Here is an 18961-nt window from a genome sequence, read left to right on the forward strand (position 1 = left end):
GATGAAAAGTCCAGTGTATAAAGGAAACCACACAGCCTGAAATATTTGCATGCTACCAGTCATTGTCAGTTATAATATTATGGTTATTTGTTTAAAGCCCTTACTTTAAAAAACGTTCTGGACTTTTTAAAAAAGGGAGCTCACAAAGTACTAAAAGCTTATATAATCCTTGGATAGGGATGGACTTCCTAAGCATGACAACAAAATGAGAAATCCTAAAGATTTTACTGAAGGAAACTTTAAAGCTTTAGTATATCAATAAAGACCGTAAACAAAAGTAAAAGCTAATCAACACACTCGAGAAAAATATTTGTAGTATATAAATGACAAAAGATCAATATTATAAATAAGACTTCAAAAATCAACAAGAAAAGATGTATGTTCAGTATAAAAATGAGCAAAGTAGTACATAGTCAAGGCACCAAAGAGATATAAATGACTGATAAATTGTGAAAAAATGTCCAGCCATTAGTCATCAAAAAAATGCAAGTGAAACAGCCAGGACATTTTTCAAATTGGCAAGAGTACATCAAGGCCAAAGCAGGAAGCTCTGGAGTTTGGCTGCAGCTGACAGGTGATCGGCATCATTGAAGGATCACGAGCAGGAGTTATCTCCAGTCAGGCATCTGGTGCCTTATAGAGGATGGTAGAGAGCTGTAAGACCAAAGGCTGCACTAGCAGTCCAGGGGTGGGGGGAACCACAAAGCATGAGACGAGAACAGTTGCATTGAGAGAATTCAAAGGAAAAATCAGCTGGTCTTGATGGCTAGCAGACAGCAAAATCAAGATGGCCAGGGCTGTGGGGTGCCTGGGAGGACAGTGGCACTGTTGAGGGAAACGGGGATGCTGGAGAGTGGGTCAGGGAAGTCCAAGGTTTGTTTTTTGACGCTGTGGGTCATTGTGGTAGTTTAGAGCCTCATTACTGGCAACCAATTCAAATGATTTAATCTCCAAAAAAATTTGCTGCCTCACACAGTTGACAAGTCCTGGGTTAACGTTTTTGGCACATCTGGATCTGGGTGCTCAAGGGATGTCATGAGGAGTCTTTTTCTTCTTCTTACCCAGAGAGAGGACAGAAAGGGCCACCAGCAGCTCCAGCCTCACACTGTGCCGGCTGAGCACAGGTCTAGAGTGGCTGTATTGGCCTGGCCTAGGAAGCTCGCCCAGTACAGAGAGATAACTGTGCCTGATGAACAGGCCAAGGTCACATGAGCTCCCCTGGAGCCTGGGGGGTGGGGTCAGCCCTACCCAAACAACATCAACTCAGAGTGGGGGGCGGGGAACGGTTCTCCAAGGGAAAACTGGGGTGTCTACCTACAAAGGGGGACTGGAGTTGAGCAGCAAAACCAACAAATGTCCACTACCTTCCACCTCTGTCCAAGATCTAGACAGATCCCCCTTCTCCTATAATTTAAAATTTTTCTCTGTTTATCATAATGCAACTGTCCCTCACAAAACTTAAAACACACTTGTCCCACCTCCGGAAGGAGACGTTCCAAGTTCTCACCACTTACCATGCCCAGCCCCAATTCAAGATCGTATCTGTCGTGGTACTGAGCTAGCCCCTCGTGGTCTTTCAATTTATGGCCAAACTACAATGATGGAAGAAAAATTGGATAACTGAAAGAACAAAACCCTCCCAGTTGAAGAGGGGAGGTGAGGGAGAACACTCAGGGGTCACAAGTCCATAGCCCAGTCCACATGCTTGACCAGTCGGCGTGGATGAGGTTCCCTGGCCCACCTATCGGCTGCTCTGGTTCTGCTGTCTCGGAGAGCATCCCTTATCCTTCATGCTCTGTGGCCATGTGCAAAAGGGGCTTTGAGGGGTCACCTCCCATTGGTGCAGGTTTGGGGGTGGGAAACTTTAGGGGCTGAGTAATCCCTGGCCTTTGTTTTCCAGGTTTGTGGGGTTTTCCTGGCAATACAATCCCTTTAATGATTAGAAAGCTCTCAGTCAGTTCGTATTCAGCCATCCCCAGAGCTATTAACCAAACTAGAGACCCATTGAAAGTTATAATTCTTGAATCAAGTCCCTGGTGATGGTGCTGGGGGAGGAGGAGCAGTTGTCTCTTAGCAACAGGGCTTGGTGCTCTGCCTGTCCCAGGAGCCCGTGGTTCTGTGGCTCTAGCTAGGCCTCTGCCGCAGGGCAATGCAAACTCCTAGTCTATGATGAGAGGCAGAGTTCGTTTGCCCCTTCTCCCTGAAGCTGCATCCCACTGGAAGGCTGCTTGTATTGGAAGCAACGGTTGCCTCTGTTGAGCTGGGAGGGCACAGCAGGAGGGGTTCAAGAGGGCCTGAGGAGTCAAGAGCCTATCAGGCCCCAGGTTTGTCTCCCTCTGTGTTTCCAGCCTGCCTGTCTTTGCTTGAGCTGACTTTAGCTAGAAGCGGAGAACTGGCTCTTAATTATCTGACTCTCAGCCATATGAATTACTGGCCTCAGGCAGAAAGGGCCTCTCTGGGCAAAGGAGCATTTTCTTCCTCTCTGCTTTCAGATGGGCCCCTTTTAGCCAGAGTGTGTCTCTTTCTTGTTGGACATTTTTCTACAAGTCCGCTAAAGTTCCAGCCTTGGTAGGAACATCTGAGCTCTAGAGGCCGTGGGAGAGTTTAATCAGCTGCTTTGCTGCTGTGTAGCAGGCTTCACCAACTTCTGAGCAGGGGAAGCGGTACTGTCCCTCTTAGTTCAGCTAATTCCTTCTAAAATTTTTTCCCAAAAAATTTGACTTCTGATTCTAATTTCTGAGTTTGGAATTTTTTTCTGGTGCAGATAACACAGACCCAACTCCAGCTGGCTAAAGCAAAAGGAATTGATTGGCTCACACAATTGAACAGACCAGGATCTCACACAGTGTGAGGAATCTTTCTCCATCTTACTTCTACCTGTCTGTGTTGCCTTCATTCCCAGGTGGTTCCTCCCAAAGGAGGCAAAGATGGCCCTCACAGCTCTGGCCCTCCCCATCAGCTTTGAAACCTGAGCCCAAAGAGGATGCTTTCCCCAGTAATGCCAGAGAAGTCCCGGAGAAATGACTCATTGACTCAAGTTGGGTGATCTGTGCCCATCTCAGGACTCTGATTGGCCAGGCCTATATCACATTCTTACCCATGGAGCAAGGGTGAACCATCAACCGCCACCCAGACCACATGGACTGAGAAAGTGGGGAAGGAAGGATGGTTCCCCAAGGTCAAAGCAGGGTGCTGTTGCCAGGGGGACGACTGGGTGCTGGGCTGGCAAAGGGAACAGGCATCCACCCATACATCCATGTGGAAAGCCAGAAGGCAAACGGAACTCAAGAGTAGGTCAGGATGGAGAGGTAGAGCTGAGAGTCAAGGCTTAAAGATGTGAGTAAACCAGACTGTGGGAGTGAACCAGATAGAGGCAAAGGGGGCTTGAAGGCAGACCTCCAATCAGGAGATAGGAAGATTAGGAAGACAGCAAGAAGAAAAGGTCAGAGAACCCAAACGGGGCAGCTTCATGGCAGCCTATGAACATGGAGCAGTCAGTAGTATTATCCAAGGGACGAAGTAGGTGAGGACCTTTGATGACAACTACATTGTCTGATTAGCTGGTGGTCTGTGACTTGGAAGAGCACAGTGATAGCAGAGGTGGTTGAAGCCTGGTCACAGCCAGTTAGGAAGAGGAGGGCAGTGAAGAATAGGGTAGGGATCCCACAAGGCAGGGGAAGGGTGACCGGAAGCCAGAGACGAGGGGGGATGGGCAGCAGGCGTTCAGGGTGACCAGGAGTGGGATGCCAGGAAGGGTGGTGACTTGTGCCAGAAGGAACCTGGAGAAGACAGGTATCATGGCCCTTGAAGCAAAGGGCAGAGCAGGGATGGGAGGGAGTGGGACAGAAGCAGGAACGGGAACAGTGACATACATAGGTATCATCAGGTGAGGTGACATCTTGGTCACTGCAACATGGTACCAATAGTCCAACTGGTCTAATGAGTGTGGTTTGCAAGACACGAAATAAGCATTTTTTTTTTGAGATGTAACAAGCTAGTACATATAGTACACTAATCGTAAGTGTACATATGTATAAACTGTATAACCTTACATATACACCTGTATAACCACCACTCATATCAAGATAGAGAACATTTTCAGCATTACATGAAGTTCCCTCCTGCCCCTTCCCAGTCTGTATAGGCCCCAGGGGTAAACTCTATTCTGACTTCTATCATCATCAATTTAGTCTGTTCTTGAACTCCATATGTGTGGAATCCAGCAGTATGCAATCTAGTCTGGCTTCTTTCATGCAGCATAATATTAAATGGGTTCACCCATGTTGTTGCATGTACCAGTGGTTCCTTTTCTTATTGCTGGGTAACATCCCATTATGAATATAACACAATTTATCCATTCTACTGGTGATGGGCACTTCGGTTATGTCCAGGTTGTAACTATTATAAATAAAACTAATGCTTTTTTTTTTTTTCTTTCTTAGAGAATTCTCATTCTTTCTCACTCTCGTACATGCACAGCCCTCACACAGGTACTGGAGCAGGCCAGTCCCCTCTGGGAGGTCTGGCCATTGGTCTCCCCTCGCCTCTCTCTTCTGGGCACGTGTTTTCTGGGGAAGTCAATTTTGTCATGGGTGGGGGATATGGGTTGGAGGTGGGGACGGATACCACCCTCCTAAGGCTTGCTCCCTCTCTTCTAGCCTCCTTGCCCCTGGCCGCCAGCGCCCTGAGTCTGCCTGACCCCTCAGGGGGGCTCGCCCGCGGCCCCCCATGAGCGCGCCCGGCTGACCCGCAGGGCGGCCGCGGTGGAGCCCGGGCGCAGCGGGTACGGCGGGACCATGGCCTCGCTGGACCTGCCCTACCGCTGCCCCCGCTGCGGGGAGCACAAGCGCTTCCGGAGCCTGTCGTCGCTGCGCGCGCACCTGGAGTACAGCCACACGTACGAGACGCTCTACATCCTCTCGAAGACCAACAGCATTTGCGACGGCGCCGCGGCGGCCGCGGCTGCCGCCGCCGCCGCCTCCGGTTTCCCTCTGGCGCCTGAGCCTGCCGCCCTGCTGGCCGTGCCAGGCGCCCGGCGCGAGGTCTTCGAGAGCACGTCCTTCCAGGGCAAGGAGCAGGCGGCCGGGCCGTCCCCCGCGGCGCCACACCTGCTGCACCACCATCACCACCACGCACCCCTCGCCCACTTCCCTGGCGACCTGGTGCCCGCCAGCCTGCCCTGCGAGGAGCTGGCTGAGCCGGGCCTCGTGCCCGCCGCCGCCGCGCGCTACGCGCTCCGCGAGATCGAGATCCCGCTGGGGGAGCTATTCGCCCGCAAGTCCGTGGCCTCCTCGGCGTGCTCGACGCCGCCGCCCGGGCCTGGCCCCGGGCCCGCCTCTGCCTCGCCCGCGTCTCCCTCGCCCGCCGATGTGGCTTACGAAGAGGGCCTGGCTCGCCTCAAGATCCGCGCGCTGGAGAAGCTGGAGGTGGACCGACGGCTGGAGCGGCTGAGCGAGGAGGTGGAGCAGAAAATCGCGGGCCAGGTGGGCCGGCTTCAGGCCGAGCTGGAGCGCAAGGCGGCGGAGCTGGAGACTGCGCGGCAGGAGAGCGCGCGGCTGGGGCGCGAGAAGGAGGAGCTGGAGGAGCGCGCTTCCGAGCTCTCGCGCCAGGTGGACGTGAGTGTGGAGCTGCTGGCCTCGCTCAAGCAGGACCTGGTGCACAAGGAACAGGAGCTGAGCCGCAAGCAGCAGTGAGTGGCCCGAAGGGCCTTGTGGGTGGGTGTGTCCGCGAATGTTCCTGAGTAGGTGACCACGCGTGTCACTGTGCCGCCGCCACCACCGTGGGTGTGGCTATGTATGTGGCCAAATTATATGGGATCGGTGGCCACTAGCATGTAAAGGTGGTGCGCGTGTGGCCAAGAGTGTCATGAAGGTGTGTGTTTAGGACTCTGAGTCCATGGCAGTGTGACCGCGTGTGTAAAGACGGTTTCTCTTCCTTTTCTATCCTCCTACCAAGGCCAGTTCCTGATTGTGACACCAGATCGTCTTCCCTTTTGCCTACTCAAAGACATGGCTCAATTCTCCCCTCTCCCTTTGCCGCCGTCAGGTTTTCCCTATCTACTGTATCATTACTAAAAACATACAGACATACGGTCCTTTCTCCACTCTGCCTAACCCTATCTCCCCCTTAAGCTACCGCCCCTTCTCTCCTCCTTACAGAAAAACTCCTTGAAAATATTGTTTCTACTCCTCGTCTTCAATTTCTTTCCCCACTTTCTCTCTTGAACCCACTCTGATCAGTTGTCCACCTCCATCACTATCCTCCATGTCATAAATGACCTTCATGTTACCGAGGCCAAGTCATCATCTTACTTGGCCCATTGGCAGCATTTGACACAGCTGATCCTTGAAACACCTCTTTAACTTGGCTTCTAAGACACTCTCCTTGGAATTACCGTCTCTCTTTCTATTGGCTTCTTTTCAGTCTTCTTTGCTGGCTTCTCCTCATTCCTCTGGTCTTTCAGTGTAGAATTATGAAGTACACAGATGTTATTTATTCGTCCCCATTGTGATATAAGCTCCATGGGGGGCAGGAAGTTTTCTCTGCTTTGTTCACTGCTGGACACCCCAATACCTAGAATGGTGCCTGGCGCCTAGAGGGTGCCTGTAAATTGTGAATGGATGCATGAACAACTGTGAATGCACTCGAGAGTAAATACTCACATGACTCTTAAGTGTACTGTGTGTCCGTGCAACTCCTGGAGGTTGGTGCAACTATAAGTGTGCTTTTCTGAATCTGAGAATGTTTCTGAAAGTGTGTGTGTTTGAATGTGTTGGTAGGACTGTGCCTCAGACTGTGTGCCTGTGAATGAATGGGATATGAGTACGTGTACATGAGCGTGGGGGGCTGTCTGCTGGGCTGTGTGGACTGTAAGTGTGTGCCCGTGAGTGTTTCTGGAGGGAGGAGATGGCTGTGTGTGACTGAGCACGCCTGTGAGTATCTCTGTGGGGAGCAGGTTGTCTGGTTGTGTGTTTAGGGCTGGGTTGGTGGGGTGTGCGTGTATGACTCGGAGCGTGCGCTTGCGTTTCTGTGTGTGCCGTTGTGTTGTGTGGGACAGTGTTCCTGGGTGTGTTCTGTGTGTGCCCACGTGACCACGAGCGGACACTGCGGCCAGCTGTGCCCGTGTCTCTCCCTGCCGCTCAGGGTCTCCTCCGGAGGGTGGGTGGGCAGCCAGGCCAAGGCACTGGGGTAAAGAGACTGCTCCGGGCCCAGGGAGGTGGTGCAGATTGACCAGTTCCTGAAGGAGACGGCGGCGCGGGAGGCCAGCGCCAAGCTGCGGCTGCAGCAGTTCATCGAGGAGCTCCTCGAGCGGGCCGACCGCGCCGAGCGGCAGCTGCAGGTCATCAGCAGCAGCTGTGGCAGCACTCCCAGTGCCAGCCTGGGCCGCGGAGGTGGGGGAAGTGGTGCTGGGCCCGGTACCCGGGGCCCAGGCAGGACGGTGAGTGCCCACCTGCCTTCCCTCCTCCACCTGCACACCTGACCCCCTACAACCATGCCTCATACGTGGCCTGACAACCCCCCGCCCCACGATGTTCCGTGCTTCCTTCTTTGGCTCTTCCCCATGAGCAGATTCCAGGCCTGAAGTTGGGGTCCAGGAATAGGGGAGCCCCTCTGACAGCAGAAGTGCCAGCCCTGAGGCTGTAGTGAGATACCATCCAGCAACCCCAGTCCTCAGGCAGGGGTTTGCCTCTGCCCATCCCTGCAAATGAGAGCCCAGGAGCCACAAGCCGGGGTCTGGGGTGCTTGGTGGGCGTGGGGAGGGGGCTGGTGAGCCTGCCTCTCTGGGCTGTCTATCTGTCTACTTGTCCATCCTTCCCAACTGTTCTCCTTCTTCTCTCTTCTCCACCCCCCCTTCTCTCCATCTTGTACCCTGTTTCTCCTGTTCCTTCTCATCCTCTGGCCTCCTCTGCCCCCCTGCCCTTCCCTCCCTCTCTGGGGGCCCACAGCGAGAACACCACGCGGGCCTGGCCATGCCTAGCACATACGCGGTGTCACGGCATGGCTCCTCTCCCAGCACAGGGTAAGCCGCGGGCCTGGCCCGCCCCACACAGCCCACCCTCCCCCTGGAAAGATCCACTGGCCCGCTGGCTGGCTGGCCCATCTGGGCCGTGGCTTCTCCTCCTCCCCCCGTCCTCCTCGGGTCACCTCTGTCTGGCTTTCCACACTCAGAGGGGACTCTTGGAAAGTAAGGTGGGTGGGTTGCCCTTGGCCAGTGGTGGGGTGGCATGGGGAGTTCAGGCAGGCCTAGGACCCCTTGCTCCTCACCATCTGGTCCACCCTACCCCAGGGCCTGCAGTCGCATCCCAGCTGCATCCCAGAGCTCAGGCTGCTATGACAGTGACAGTCTGGAGCTGCCCCGGCCAGAAGAGGGGGCCCCTGAGGACAGTGGCCCTGGGGGCTTGGGCACACGGGTCCAGGCTGCCAACGGCGGCTTGGAGCGGGCCCAGCCCCCTCGCAGCTCAGGCCTGCGGCGCCAGGCCATCCAGAACTGGCAGCGCAGACCTCGCCGACACAGCACGGAGGGGGAGGAAGGTGACGTCTCGGATGTGGGCTCCCGAACCACCGAGTCAGAGGCTGAGGGCCCCTCGGATGCCCCCCGCCCTGGGCCTGCTATGGCTGGGCCGTTGAGCAGCTGCCGGCTCTCTGGTGAGTCTTGGGAGGGGGACTGAGAGGCCAGTCTTTCCATGGTGCCAGACGCTCTCAGGGGACACAGGGCAGAGGCAGTAAATCTCCTGGGCTCCTGCACCGCCTTTCGCCTGGCCCCAGACTTCCCGCAATGAGAATGACAAACTCCCTCCCACGCAGGGCCCAGCAAGTTTGGAGCAGGAGCTGCTGGGACAGGGCGCTGCTGTAGCACGGGGGCACTCAGGTTGGGTATTGCACAAGGATGCCACAGCTCAGGGGGTCCCTTCACATGACATTCACAGGAGAGGAGTTGAGTGTTCAAACTGAAGTCTGGGGACAGCAGGGCGAACCCTCTCCTGTATCCACACAAAGCCATGTGCATATGTGAGTGGGTCAGGGTCAGGAGGCTGGAGAGGTCGGGTCAGGGTGCATGGCTGTGCCCCGGTGACTGCTCTGGGCAACCTCTCACCTGCATTCTGTTCACAGATGCAGGGTTTCTATCCAAGCCCCTTCCTTCTCCAGCCTTGACTCAGTCACCTCATCTAGGGGATGACTTTGGACTATGTGATGATATACGACCTTAAAAAGAAAGTTCCCTTGAGGAAGGGCCACCTTTTTCTAATTTGCAAAACTAGGAATGAGGGTGATGCAGAGGAGGGGGAAGCAGAGGCCCTTTGTCCCTCCTCCCAAGTTGCTGGTCCCCTGGCATGGTTCTGTCACGCCCATTCCTCCTGCAGCTCCTACCCTACCCCAGCTCCCCACCCATACCCCACACTGACCTTTGACCCCGTGATATTGTGCAGCCCGCCCTGAGGGAGGCAGTGGGCGGGGTCGGCGAGCCGAGAGGGGCAGCCCCTCACGCTCCAATGAGGTCATCAGCCCGGAGATCCTCAAGATGCGAGCCGCCCTGTTCTGCATCTTCACCTACCTGGACACGCGCACACTGCTACATGCCGCCGAGGTCTGCCGGGACTGGCGCTTTGTGGCCCGCCACCCTGCCGTCTGGACACGGGTGCTGCTTGAGAACGCCCGCGTCTGTTCCAAGGTGCCTGTCCCTGCCTGCCGCCCTGCCCTCCCAATCACCCATGCGGTGAACCCTCCTTTTCCCTGGCAGAGTCTGGCCCCGCAAGGTCTGGTCCTTGCAGCCTTTTACAGCACCCCAGCTCCAACCTGACTCCCCGAAATGCTCTCGTGAGGCCTCCTATCCTGGGGCTGGTCCACTTCCAGCCAACCAAACCCAGATCCCCTCATCCCCAGGTAACCCCTCTCTCCCTGCAGTTCTTGGCAATGCTGGCTCAGTGGTGCACCCAGGCCCACTCGCTGACACTGCAGAACCTGAAGCCCCGGCAACGGGGCAAGAAGGAGAGCAAAGAAGAGTATGCCCGGAGTACCCGGTGAGGCCACGGTGGGTGGGTGGGGGTTGCTTCTGAGCTGCAGACCCAGAGTGATGTCGGGAAGCTTCCCAGAGGAGGAGCTGGCCACAAACAGTGCCCTGACCTCTTGGCTATCCCCAGGGGCTGTCTGGAAGCAGGGCTAGAGTCTCTGCTGAAGGCGGCTGGGGGGAATCTGCTGATCCTGCGCATCTCCCACTGTCCCAACATCCTCACTGACCGTTCGCTCTGGCTGGCCAGCTGCTACTGCCGCGCCCTGCAGGCCGTCACCTACAGGTGGGTCCACACTGCAAGAAGCAAGGCCTCGGGCCCCAGGGATCCCTGGGCTCTCAGGCAAAGGGACCCAAGAGCTCTGTGGCCCAAGGGAAAGGAGCAGAGGCCACCAGAGTTGGTGGCCCCAGCTTTGTCTTTTCAACAGAAGCGCCACAGACCCGGTGGGCCATGAGGTCATTTGGGCCCTGGGCGCAGGCTGCAGAGAGATTGTCTCCCTCCAGGTGGCGCCACTTCACCCCTGGTGAGCCCAGGCAGGGGTGCGGAAGGGCAGGGTTGGGGCTGGGTGTGGGGCTGAGGACTGAGCAGATCTGGGCCCATTCCATATGCAGTTTGGGGTGACAGATTCACATTCATCAGTCTGTGTCTTCAGGTAACAGGAGCAGGGCTTCAGAATCAGACTTGGGATCATGTCCTGGCCGGCTAGCAGTGTGACTTTGGGCTACCCAGTCGTGCCTTAGTTTCTCAACTGTAAAGTGAAGGGGGTATTAGATCTGTCGATCTTATTAGGACTATAGCTGGCTCAAATGAGATGTGTGCATAAAGGCTGCAGAGGCCACAGTGGGCTATTTACCACACTAGCTGGAAATAGCCAGGTTTGTTTGGCACATGAAAGGCAGTTCAGGGAGGTCATTGTATAATGTACAAAAGAGCTGGTTTTCTGAGAATCCAGGGTGTGAGATCATTCATTGCTTTACTTGGAATTCCTCAAACATACCAGGCTTTTTCACTCCCTGCGCCTGCCCTGCAAGCCCCTCTCCACATGACACCTCCTTCCGGGTCCCCCAGTGTCCTGTCACTAACACCCTGGTAGAATTTGTCACTGCTCCCCTGTCTCCATTCCTCTTGCACCTTGTCCTGGCCCCTGCTGTAGTCCATTTTGCAAAAATTTCTCTATATTTCAGTCTACACCAGACTCATGTTTCTCAGGGCAGAGGCTGTGAATGTCCATTTCTGTATCCCTGGTACTGAGCACGTGGCAGATGCTGGGCGATTATTAAGTGATGAAGTGTTCAGGGAAGGAGAAAGTGTGGTGTGAGTGGTGGGCAGGGCCCAGCGAGCAATGAGTGTGGAAAGGAAGGGTTGGGCCAAGGTCAGAAGGCCTTGCCTAAGGGGTTTTAGATGTTTGCATTTTGTCTAGAAAGCACTGGGAAGCCACTGGGGGATTTTAGATCTTAAAAAACGGGATTACATCAGACTAGGAATGTTCTGTGTCATCCCCCCCACTGCCCATCTCTTGGAGGCAGGGACCATGTCTCTATGTCACCACTGTGTCCCCAGGGCCCAGCTCAATTGTTCTTGGTCATGACAGGCACTTGAGAAGCTTTTGTTGAATGACTGAGTGAAAGGATATGGGAGTGAGGGGCTGGCTGTCAGCAGCCGCTGGATGAACTGGCAGGGAGACTAGCTGTATAATCAGATGAATATGGATGGTGGTCTGAACTGTGGGTTGAAAGTTATTCAGGAATCAGAATCTGCAGGTCTTGGCAGGAGGTGAGGGAGGAGGAGTCAGGGAAGATCCCAGGTTTGGGAACAGCTGGGTGGTTGGTGGGGCCTCGCCTTTGAGAGGCAGGTCCTGACAGAGAAGCAGGCTTAGGGTATCATGCAGCCAGGGGCTTCCCTGACAGCCCTCCCTCCACCCTGTTCTCCAGCCAGCAGCCCACGCGCTTCAGTAACCGCTGCCTACAGATGATCGGTCGCTGTTGGCCCCACCTCCGGGCCCTGGGCGTCGGGGGTGCCGGCTGTGGGGTGCAGGGCCTGGCATCACTCGGTGAGTCTTTCCTTGGGACTGGGGTAGGGGGTGATGGGAAGCAGGCGTGGATGCAACACTGAAATCCCAGAGGGACTCGGGGCTGCAGCCTGGGTGGTGGCAGGAGGTGACCTGGGGTGTTTGTCAGCAGGACCTTGCCTCTTCTTCCCTCTTCCTAGCGAGAAACTGCATGCGACTGCAGGTCCTGGAGCTGGACCACGTGTCGGAGATCACCCAAGAGGTGGCGGCTGAGGTCTGCCGGGAAGGCCTGAAGGGACTGGAGATGTTGGTGCTCACGGCCACCCCTGTCACCCCCAAGGCCCTGCTGCATTTCAACAGTGAGTGACGGGGAGCGTGGGGTGGGGTCCCACTGTTGCCTCTTACCATGTCTTGTCAGCAAGTAGCACAACCGACTCCCTCTCGCTCCTAGTCAGCAAACACCAGCACTGGGGTCAGATTGACCAGCATTCTAGTCCTGGCTTTGCCACCAGTGCCTTCTGAGGCCAGTGTGGCATTTAAGGCCTGCCAGCATCTGACCCAAATGGTTCAGTTCAGTGGATATGTATTGCCTTGTGCTCTGTCCACGTTGGAGGCAGGAGCTGTTCAGCACCATCTACCATCTACCCCCACACGAGCCTCCAGCCAAGGGCAAAGGCAGAACAGATGGGTTCTGGAACTGGCTGACCTAGGTCTCAGTTCTGGCTCTACTGATTATTAGCTGTGTGACTTTGGGCAAATTACTGTACTTCTCTTGGGTTCTGTATCCCCATCTTTTAAGCTGACTTCTAAACCAAATGAGTGGGAGGATTAATGAGATAATGTGTGTGAGCCCCCTAGAACACTTCTCAGGGGGCTCACACACACGCCTCCGCTGGGCCCTGCCTCCCTCCAGCCCCCGCTCCCCTCCCAGTCATTCCTCCACCTTCATTAAGGACACAGGTGCCCAGCTGGGGCTGCACACGCGCAAGGGTAGACCATCATCCGGGACCATTTGGCCCCTGGCAGGACCTCACGTCCTGAGCACTGAAGGTTCCTCGACCTTCTTGTCATCTCCAGGATCCTCTTCTTCCCCCACTTCAGCCTCAGCGCCCCACCCTGGACTGACCACCAGAACTAACTGCTTGGCCTCCAAAATCATAACCTTTAGAATCCTCTCAGCCTCCTGACCTTCTTGCTCCTCCTCCCCTGACCTCATGGCAACGTCCAGTCCCTTAAGCCCTCTGCTCCCCGCTTATTTGTTCCCTGCCTCCCCGCCTCCAGTGCTCCAGCCGAGATCCGTCAGCCTAACCTCAGCCACTCCGTCCTTGTAACTCATTTCCACATGCCCAGACCAGAGCACAGCGGTCCCCTTTGCCAGGGAAGGTGCTAGAGCCCCTGCGCAGCTGGCTGTCGTCCACTCGTCCTCCCAGAGTCCCCCACAGCCACTGCTCTTTGACCTCACCCTCCACCTTCTCCCCTTGCCCAGTTGAGCCCGGGGCAGCGTGGATCTGCTCCCAGTGCCTGGCACACGACTGTCTCTCAGAGGGTTCTGATTCTGTTAGTTAGTAAGAGGAGGGAAGACAGCCCCATTGCCCAGATCAGACATGGGCCCCCACCTTACCTTTTCCCAGGCATCTGCCGGAACCTCAAGTCCATTGTGGTCCAGGTTGGGATTGCCGATTATTTCAAAGAGCCCAGCAGCCCTGAGGCCCAGAAGCTGTTTGAGGACATGGTGACAAAACTCCAGGTGAGCAGCTGTCTCTGAGGCTGCCCAAGACCCCCAGTGGCATCCCTAGGTTGGGGTTGGTGACCTGGGTGTTTGAAGGGAGGGCTCCACCTGTCTGCCCTGAGGGGAACTAACGCAGGTTTGGTCTGCAGGCCCTACGGCGGAGGCCCGGCTTCTCTAAGATCCTGCACATCAAGGTGGAAGGCGGCTGCTAACCCGGGTGGGGGGCGGCAGGGCCCCTGCCAGCCCCACACCAGGGCACTCTCTTTGGACCTCCAGAGGGACCCTGATTTGTACTAGACCTTTGGAGGCCTAGTGTTATCCCTGGCTTCTGGGGAGGGGTTGTCAGTCTCCTGTCCTGCTGGGACCGTGGAGCAACAGGCCTGACCCTGAGCACTGCCTCTCCAGGGCAGGGGCTTGGACAGCTGTCCCCAGACTCCCACCCCAACCCCAGCTGGAGCAGCCTTCTGGGCCCAGTCAGCGAAGAGCTGAGTCCCACCAGCACTTGGTGTCATCGCCCTGAGGATCTGCAATAACCACCAGTGGCGCCTCGGCCGCTCGGGCTGCTGGGGCAGGTCTCCCCTTTGTGAGGCCCAGCCTCCTGGTCGGGAGCCTCTGTTAAGCTCCATGCCAGCGGGTTGCTCCACAAGGCAGCTCAGACTTGGCAAGGAGGGCTATTCTCTTCCCCCTGCCCTGTCCCAGCCTTCTGTGGGGCACCCCCTCCAGGCAGCCCGCCAGGGCTCTGGGTCCGTATTTTCCAGGGATAACCCTAGCGGTCTGGGGATGTGGCCAGCCGAAAGTGAGAGGTAGGGGTGCAGCGAGGTAGTGGGGTGGGCGTGGAAGGGCAAGATGTTCGTCCAGAACTTCTCCCCAGGACATCGAGACCACCCCTCCCAAGGTAGAGAAAACTTCGAGTTTTTATTGCTGTAGAAAAGACAAGATCCCTCCCAGCCACCACATACCCACGACACACCAGAACTAAATTCAGAGCTAAAAGGTGCATGTTTCTATAACTTCCACCAATCCCGAGCCTCTGGGAAACGGTGTCAGCAGTGAGAAGCAGTTCCTGTCCTCAAGGAATGTACTTCTAATCTGGGTGCTTGGGCAGGAATCTGATGGTCTTTGGGTCCCCAAGGCTACGTGAGAGGGAATCACTAGGCTGCCCTCTGTGCTAGGGCCTGGAGGAGTCCGGAAGGAGGGTGGTTTAGTTTGCTTCCTCGTCTGGCTAGCTTGCTTGAAGATGTGGCTTTGGTAGGGAGTCAGACCCATGGGGCCAAGAATGAGGAAGAGCCCCCCCCTCATTGGACTTTTCCCCCTCCTCAATCTCCACTGGCCCCACAGGCTGAGGGCTGTGTTGGGGGTCTTCTGCCGGGGGCAGTGCTGGGACCTGAGCCAGAACCACTGGCTTAAAATGCAAATGGGGGCTTTCACCGACCCTTGCACGGTTCCCAGAGGGCTAGCTCCTGGCACTATGGCTCTAAAGACTCAGGTCTCCCCAGTTCCGCCTCTCAGGACTCCCACAGTGGCGCAAAGGCCGTGGGTCCTGCCAACCTTCATTTGGAAAGTTCTTTCAAACATTGATCTAGGTCCATCTTAGGGTTTCCTTCTCTCCTGTTACAGGGTGGGCTCTCAGTCCTAATCATTAGGCCACTGGTTCTGGCTGGGGCTGGGCTCCTCTAGTTTCTCAATCCTTTCCAGGAACCCAACTTTCTGCCGCAACCTGGCACGGACATCAGCCCCGCTCTGGGTTACCCTGCAAGGAGGCCTCCAGAGCTGGGACCCCCATAGGATCAGAAGTGTGCCCAGCTCTCCTGGCTCCCCACTCAGCTGTGTCCTGGCTGTTTTCATTGTTGATTTTCCTCCCGTGGCTTGTTCTGGCCCTGCCCTTTGAAGACCCCAAATACCAAGGGTGGCACGTTGGCAACTCCCTGTCCAGTCCTGCACGAAGCCTTGGCTGTGTGGCATCCCCACCCCAGAGCAGCTGGTTCCATTGGCTCTTACCTCTCCAGCCCTGTCCCCAGGAGTCACGAAGGAGAAGCACAACTTTCCTCTGTCTGGGGCCTGGAAGGGAGGTGGAGGTCCACTCGGCCTGGTTGCCCTGGGTGTGTCTGTTCTGCTTTGCCAACTGCATCCTCCCTCCATAGCCCCTGCTCCCTGTGACCCTCTGTCTCCTGGACAAAGCACAAAGGGATGCCCTGCTTGGCCTGAGCCTGTCCTACTGAGGGGCTTTTTCTGCCCTAGGTAGCCTCCATCCCTGAGTACAAGGCTTTGGGCAATTTCTCCCTGGGAAGATGCCCGCTGCAATGCCTGGCATCAGTTCTGGGAGAGGTCAGGGTGCACAGGCAGCAGGCTTGAGTGGGAGAAAGGTGGTGCTGAAAGGCCTGACGGTTGTCGTAGGTTCCTTCTGTGCAGTAGCGCCGAGCACCGCCAGCACTGGGGCAGCAGAGTGAACAAGACTCCCCTCTCCTGCTGGCGGGAAGTTTGCCTCTCAACAAGTTTGGCTGTTTCCAGGAAACCCGCCAAGCCCCCCGCCCTGTATTTTCCAGCTGAGTGTGTGAGGGATGTGTGGGGTGCATATTGCACAGGTCCAAGCCTCTGCCCATGGGAACGATGGGTCACAGCCTGTACCGCTGCACACCTGAGGCTGACAGACTTGTGTGCCCTGGCCTTCATATCTGCCCTGAGAACTGGCGGGTTTGCGGGCTCCCCACCAGCTTGATGCTATTTTTGCCTCTCCCCAGGGGGATGAGCCCTGCTGCTGAGTGGAGAGCTTTTGTTTACTTGGTCACTTCTCTGGCAAGCACACAGCTAGGGCTGAGGATGGCGAACAGGGATGGAGGGCCTGGCCATCCCTAGGAGCACCTTATCCTTCACTCACCCACAGGAGAGCCCTCTTCCACATCTCACACCTGATGAGATGCAAAAGAGGAGTATCTGTGAGAGCAAACCAACACAGGCCCTGCTCCAGGGGTCCCAGCATGTGTAGAGGCCCCATGGGTGATGGCCACTTGGTGTCCTTACCACCTCTCCTTGCCAGCCCAGCACCTGGGAGGCTTGGGGTACTTGGCTTGAGTATATCATGCTTTATTCAGGCTGCCTCCCCACAGCACTGGCAGAGAACAAAGGAGATGCTGTATCTGCATCCCTGAGGGACAGAAAGTGGGCTGCCCAGAACCATGGCTTTTCACTGGCCAGGAGACCACCTAAGGACCAAGGCAGCTCATGTTTTCCTAGTCCCATGAGAGTGGAGTTTGAGCCAGTCCCTCAGCAATTGCTGGAAAAAAAAAAAAAAAAAAAAAAAAAAAGCGCCACCTCCTTCCCAAGGCGTGCTGCTCCAAGGTTTGACTCTGTCCTTTGCCTTTGGGTCCCGCCTGTCCACCTGGTCCTGGTCTCTAGTCCTCTGGGCTGCCGGTGGGGAGCTGCCCATGCCCCAGTCCCTCTTGGGCGCTAAGTTGAAGATCTTTCCAGAGGGACTATTGGTGCCAAAGACCCAGTTCCTGGTGGACTTGGGGTGAAAACGGGAGAGACAGTGACTGGGTGCAGGGCCCAAGTGCCCAGAGGAGTTAACTCATACCAATGGGATGTGTCCCAGCCCATCAGTCCCTGATGAGTGTAACTTCCCTCCCCCAGGGGCCTGGCACTTCTCTTTTTACCCCTGGTGGCTGTGCTTTCTCACCCAGCCTTGTCCCAGGCCCCATTTCTGTATATATTGCTGTGTATCGTGTGTGTATTTATTCCCGGACAAGTGTGTTCATCTACAGCCTTGCCTGAGGATAAGGTTTAGGATTGGGTGAAGATCAGAATACCAGGGCCAACTAAGGCAACCAGCTCCTAGTCTGACCCCAACCCCTTGGGACCCTGGCCAGTCCCAAGACTGCCCCGACAATCAGGCAGGCTTCCCCGCCACAAGTCCGAGCCTTGTCTGCCACTGCTGGCAGGGCCCCAGGCCTCAGCTTTGCCCTGGCAGGGGTCTTGCATGCAGGGGCAGACTCGCCTCATGGCTGGTGCCAGTAGGCCTGGCTCTAGCGAGCCCTGCTGGCGGGGACCTCCACAACTGGCCGCAGGCCCTGCCTTCCCTGCACAGCCAGGCTGCAGTGGGCCAGAGCTGTGAGAAGGGAGCTTCCCTCACCCCAAGCACATCAGGCAGAGGGGTGGAGAGCATTTTTTGGTTTTGTTTCTGAAGTGGCGCCAGTACCTCCAGCCCCCAGGGGGCCTTCCCTGGCCCCACTTTTCTGCCCCACCCAGGCATCACCATCCCAGCACTTTGCTCCACATCACCCATAGATGCCCTTTGCTTAATGTACCCGAGCGTATGTATTTAAAAGGACTCAAATGGGCATCAGAATTTGTGGCTCTGTATCCAATAAAAGATGGTGAAACTGGAATCATATCTGCCTCAGGGAAGTAAATGGCAGGTGGCCACATCTGCCAGTCACCAAACATTCCTTCAGCTGAAATGCACTGAGGTAGGAAGGAGGTGGATGATCTGAATGGCATCAGTGAGGTGAACTGCAGCATTAGGACGACCTGTCTCAGGACAGTAGACATCATTGCTGGAGGAAGGCCATGCAGGTTACTGACCGTGCCATAGCTTTCAATGTGTGCAGGCAGATAAAGAGCCTCAGGGTGTCCTTTCTGACTCTCAGCCAGGAGAAGCCATCTTTAAGGGCAACCCCAGCACAAATATAGCAGGAACAGCACACACTTGCCCATCCCCTCACTGGCTTGGTAACCTTAGGATGCTCTGGACAGCCAATCCAACTTTGGCCTGATGGAGACCAGTTCCCCATCACGGTCTGGCTCAACTTTCCCATTTTACAAAATGGGGTTGCCCCACAGATTTGATTACTCAGGTCTTGAAATATTTAAAATCACAAAAAAGAACAGGTGTTTAGGCTTAAACTGTGTGTGGCTCTAGCATCAAACAAGTAGACGAGCACTTATCCCCACAACGCTTGAGTCAGCTATTACCGTTTTACAGGTAGAACAGCTGAAAAAAATTTACTTACAGACCATCAAGTTAGGAGGGATGCCAAACTCCGAAGTCTGGACCTGCCACCACCCCCATTCTGCTTTTGAGTTCATCTGACTTGGCTGGAACTCAGATTTTTAAAAAAATCACTTCCCAGATTTAGGGAGCAGAAGCTTCCTATTAATTACAGGTAGCTGCAGGCCAACTCTCAGAACTAGCAATAAACAAGGAGGCAGTTAGACTGCTGA

General features: G+C 55.6%; 1 protein-coding gene across 4 annotated transcripts in view; it reads left to right on the top strand.

The window, feature by feature from the left end:
- Nucleotides 1-18621, top strand: part of FBXO41 (F-box protein 41) — a 36676-nt gene extending 18055 nt beyond the window's left edge. For 2 of the 4 annotated variants that reach the window (XM_036874010.1, XM_036874008.1), the window contains exons 2-13: nt 4659-5689; nt 7213-7438; nt 7947-8020; nt 8288-8646; nt 9429-9670; nt 9904-10019; nt 10140-10292; nt 10435-10530; nt 11939-12057; nt 12216-12374; nt 13647-13762; nt 13894-18621. In XM_036874010.1, coding sequence (XP_036729905.1) covers nt 4797-5689; nt 7213-7438; nt 7947-8020; nt 8288-8646; nt 9429-9670; nt 9904-10019; nt 10140-10292; nt 10435-10530; nt 11939-12057; nt 12216-12374; nt 13647-13762; nt 13894-13956 — 2616 coding nt within the window. In that variant the 5' untranslated portion in view covers nt 4659-4796 and the 3' untranslated portion in view covers nt 13957-18621. Of the gene's footprint in view, nt 1-4442; nt 4491-4658; nt 5690-7212; nt 7439-7946; nt 8021-8287; nt 8647-9428; nt 9671-9903; nt 10020-10139; nt 10293-10434; nt 10531-11938; nt 12058-12215; nt 12375-13646; nt 13763-13893 lie in introns of all 4 variants that reach the window. The other 2 variants (XM_036874009.1, XM_036874011.1) reach the window with 2 other exon arrangements.
- Nucleotides 18622-18961: the final 340 nt, after the last annotated feature.

This window comes from Balaenoptera musculus, chromosome 13, assembly GCF_009873245.2.
Source record: "Balaenoptera musculus isolate JJ_BM4_2016_0621 chromosome 13, mBalMus1.pri.v3, whole genome shotgun sequence".
Taxonomy (NCBI): domain Eukaryota; kingdom Metazoa; phylum Chordata; class Mammalia; order Artiodactyla; family Balaenopteridae; genus Balaenoptera; species Balaenoptera musculus.